At 46.5% G+C, this 2,658-nt stretch overlaps 1 protein-coding gene across 1 annotated transcript; it reads left to right on the forward strand.

Moving 5' to 3' along the window:
• Positions 1 to 1,244: 1,244 nt before the first annotated feature.
• Positions 1,245 to 1,793, forward strand: LOC125378963. Its single transcript, XM_048394976.1, has one exon. It carries the CDS (start codon positions 1,245 to 1,247, stop codon positions 1,791 to 1,793), a length of 549 nt encoding a protein of 182 aa, XP_048250933.1.
• Positions 1,794 to 2,658: the final 865 nt, after the last annotated feature.

A 2,658-nucleotide genomic window follows, 5' to 3' on the forward strand; every position in this document is an offset into this window, starting at 1 on the left:
AACATGTCCTATAAGCTATGGACGGACACAACAGGGGCCTCCAGTGTCTATGTGAACATGTCCTACAAGCTATGGACAGGCAGAACAAGAGCCTTCAATGTCTATGTGAACATGTCCTACAAGCTATTGACAGATACAAAATGGGTCTCCAGTGTCTATGTGAACATGTCCTACAAGCTATGGACGGACAGAACAAGGGCATTCAAAGTCTATATGAACATGTTCTACAAGCTATGGACAGACACAACAAGGGCCTTTAATGTCTATATGAACATGTCTTACAAGCTAAGGAGAGACACAACAAGGGTCTTCAATGTCTATAGGAACATGTCCTACAAGCTATGGACCCATACAACAAGGTCGTTCAATGTCTATATAAACATGTCCTACAAGCTATGGACAGATACAACAAGGGTCTTCAATGTCTATATAAACATGTCCTACAAGCTATGGACGGACAAAAAAAGGGCCTTCAATGTCTATATGAACATGTCCTACAAGCTATGGACGGACAAAAAAAGGGCCGTCAATGTCTATATGAACATGTCCTACAAGCTATGGACAGACACAACAAGGGTCTTCAATGTCTATATAAACATGTTCTACAAGCTATGGACAGACACAACAAGGGCCTTTAATGTCTATATGAACATGTCTTACAAGCTAAGGAGAGACACAACAAGGGTCTTCAATGTCTATAGGAACATGTCCTACAAGCTATGGACCCATACAACAAGGTCGTTCAATGTCTATATAAACATGTCCTACAAGCTATGGACAGACACAACAGGGGCCTTCAGTGTCTATATGAACATGTCCTACAAGCTATGGACGGAAACAACAGGGGCCTCCAGTGTCTATGTGAACATGTCCTACAAGCTTTGGGCGGACACTACAGGGGTCGTCAATGTCTATGTGAACATGTCCTACAAGCTATGGGCGGACACAAAAAGGGCCTCCAGTGTCTATGTGAACATGTCCTACAAGCTTTGGGCGGACACAACAAGGGCCTTCAATGTCTATGTGAACATGTCCTACAAGCTATGGGCGGACACAAAAAGGGACTCCAGTGTCTATGTGAACATGTCCTACAAGCTAAGGGCGGACACAACAAGGGCCTCCAGTGTCTACGTGAACATGTCCTACAAGCGATGGGCGGACACAACAAGGGCCTTAAATGTCTATGTGAACATGTCCTACAAGCTATGGACGGACACAAAAGGGCCTCCAGTGTCTACGTGAACATGTCCTACAAGCGATGGGCGGACACAACAAGGGCCTTCAATGTCTATGTGAACATGTCCTACAAGCTATGGGCGGACACAACAAGGGCCTCCAGTGTCTACGTGAACATGTCCTACAAGCGATGGGCGGACACAACAAGGGCCTTCAATGTCTATGTGAACATGTCCTACAAGCTATGGACGGACAGAACAAGGGCCTCCAGTGTCAATGTGAACATGTCCTACAAGCGATGGGCGGACACAACAAGGGCCTCCAATGTCTATGTGAACATGTCCTACAAGCTATGGGCGGACACAACAAGGGCCCCCAGTGTCTACGTGAACATGTCCTACAAGCGATGGGCGGACACAACAAGGGCCATCAATGTCTATGTGAACATGTCCTACAAGCTATGGGCGGACACAACAGGGGCCTCCAGTGTCTATGTGAACATGTCCTATAAGCTATGGACAGACACAACAGGGGCCTCCAGTGTCTATGTGAACATGTCCTACAAGCTATGGATAGGCAGAACAAGAGCCTTCAATGTCTATGTGAACATGTCCTAAAAGCTATGGACGGACACAACAGGGGCCTTCAGTGTCTATGTGAACATGTCCTACAAGCTTTGGACGGACACAAAAGGGCTTTCAATGTCAATATGAACATGTCCTACAAGTTATGGCCAGACACAGCCAGGGTGCCGCATGTCCATGTGAACATATAGAACAAGTTATAGACAGACACAGCAACGGTGCCGCATGTCCATGTGAACACACGGAACAAGTTATGGACAGACACAGCCAGGGTGCCGCATGTCCATGTGAACATATGGAACAAGTTATGGACAGACACAGCCAGGGTGCCGCATGTCCATGTGAACACACGGAACAAGTTATGGACAGACACAGCCAGGGTGCCGCATGTCCATGTGAACACACGGAACAAGTTATAGACAGACACAGCAAGGGTGCCGCATGTCCATGTGAACATATGGAACAAGTTATGGACATACACAGCAAGAGTGCCCCATGTCCATGTGAACATATAGAACAAGTTATAGACAGACACAGCCAGGGTGCCGTATGTCCATGTAAACATATGGTACAAGTTATAGACAGACACAGCAAGAGTGCCGTATGTCCATGTAAACACAAGGAACAAGTTATGGACATACACGGCCAGGGTGCCCCATGTCCATGTGAACATATAGAACAAGTTATAGACCGACACAGCAAGAGTGCCGTATGTCCATGTGAACATATAAAACAAGTTATAGACAGACACAGCCAGGGTGCCGCATGTCCATGTGAACATATGGAACAAGTTATGGACAGACACAGCAAGGGTGCCGCATGTCCATGTGAACATATGGAACAAGTTATGGACAGACACAGCGAGGGTGCCGCATGTCTATGTGAACATATTGAACAA

Source organism: Haliotis rufescens, unplaced genomic scaffold (assembly GCF_023055435.1).
Source record: "Haliotis rufescens isolate VD_foot unplaced genomic scaffold, xgHalRufe1.0.p SCAF_136, whole genome shotgun sequence".
In the NCBI taxonomy this organism is placed as follows: domain Eukaryota; kingdom Metazoa; phylum Mollusca; class Gastropoda; order Lepetellida; family Haliotidae; genus Haliotis; species Haliotis rufescens.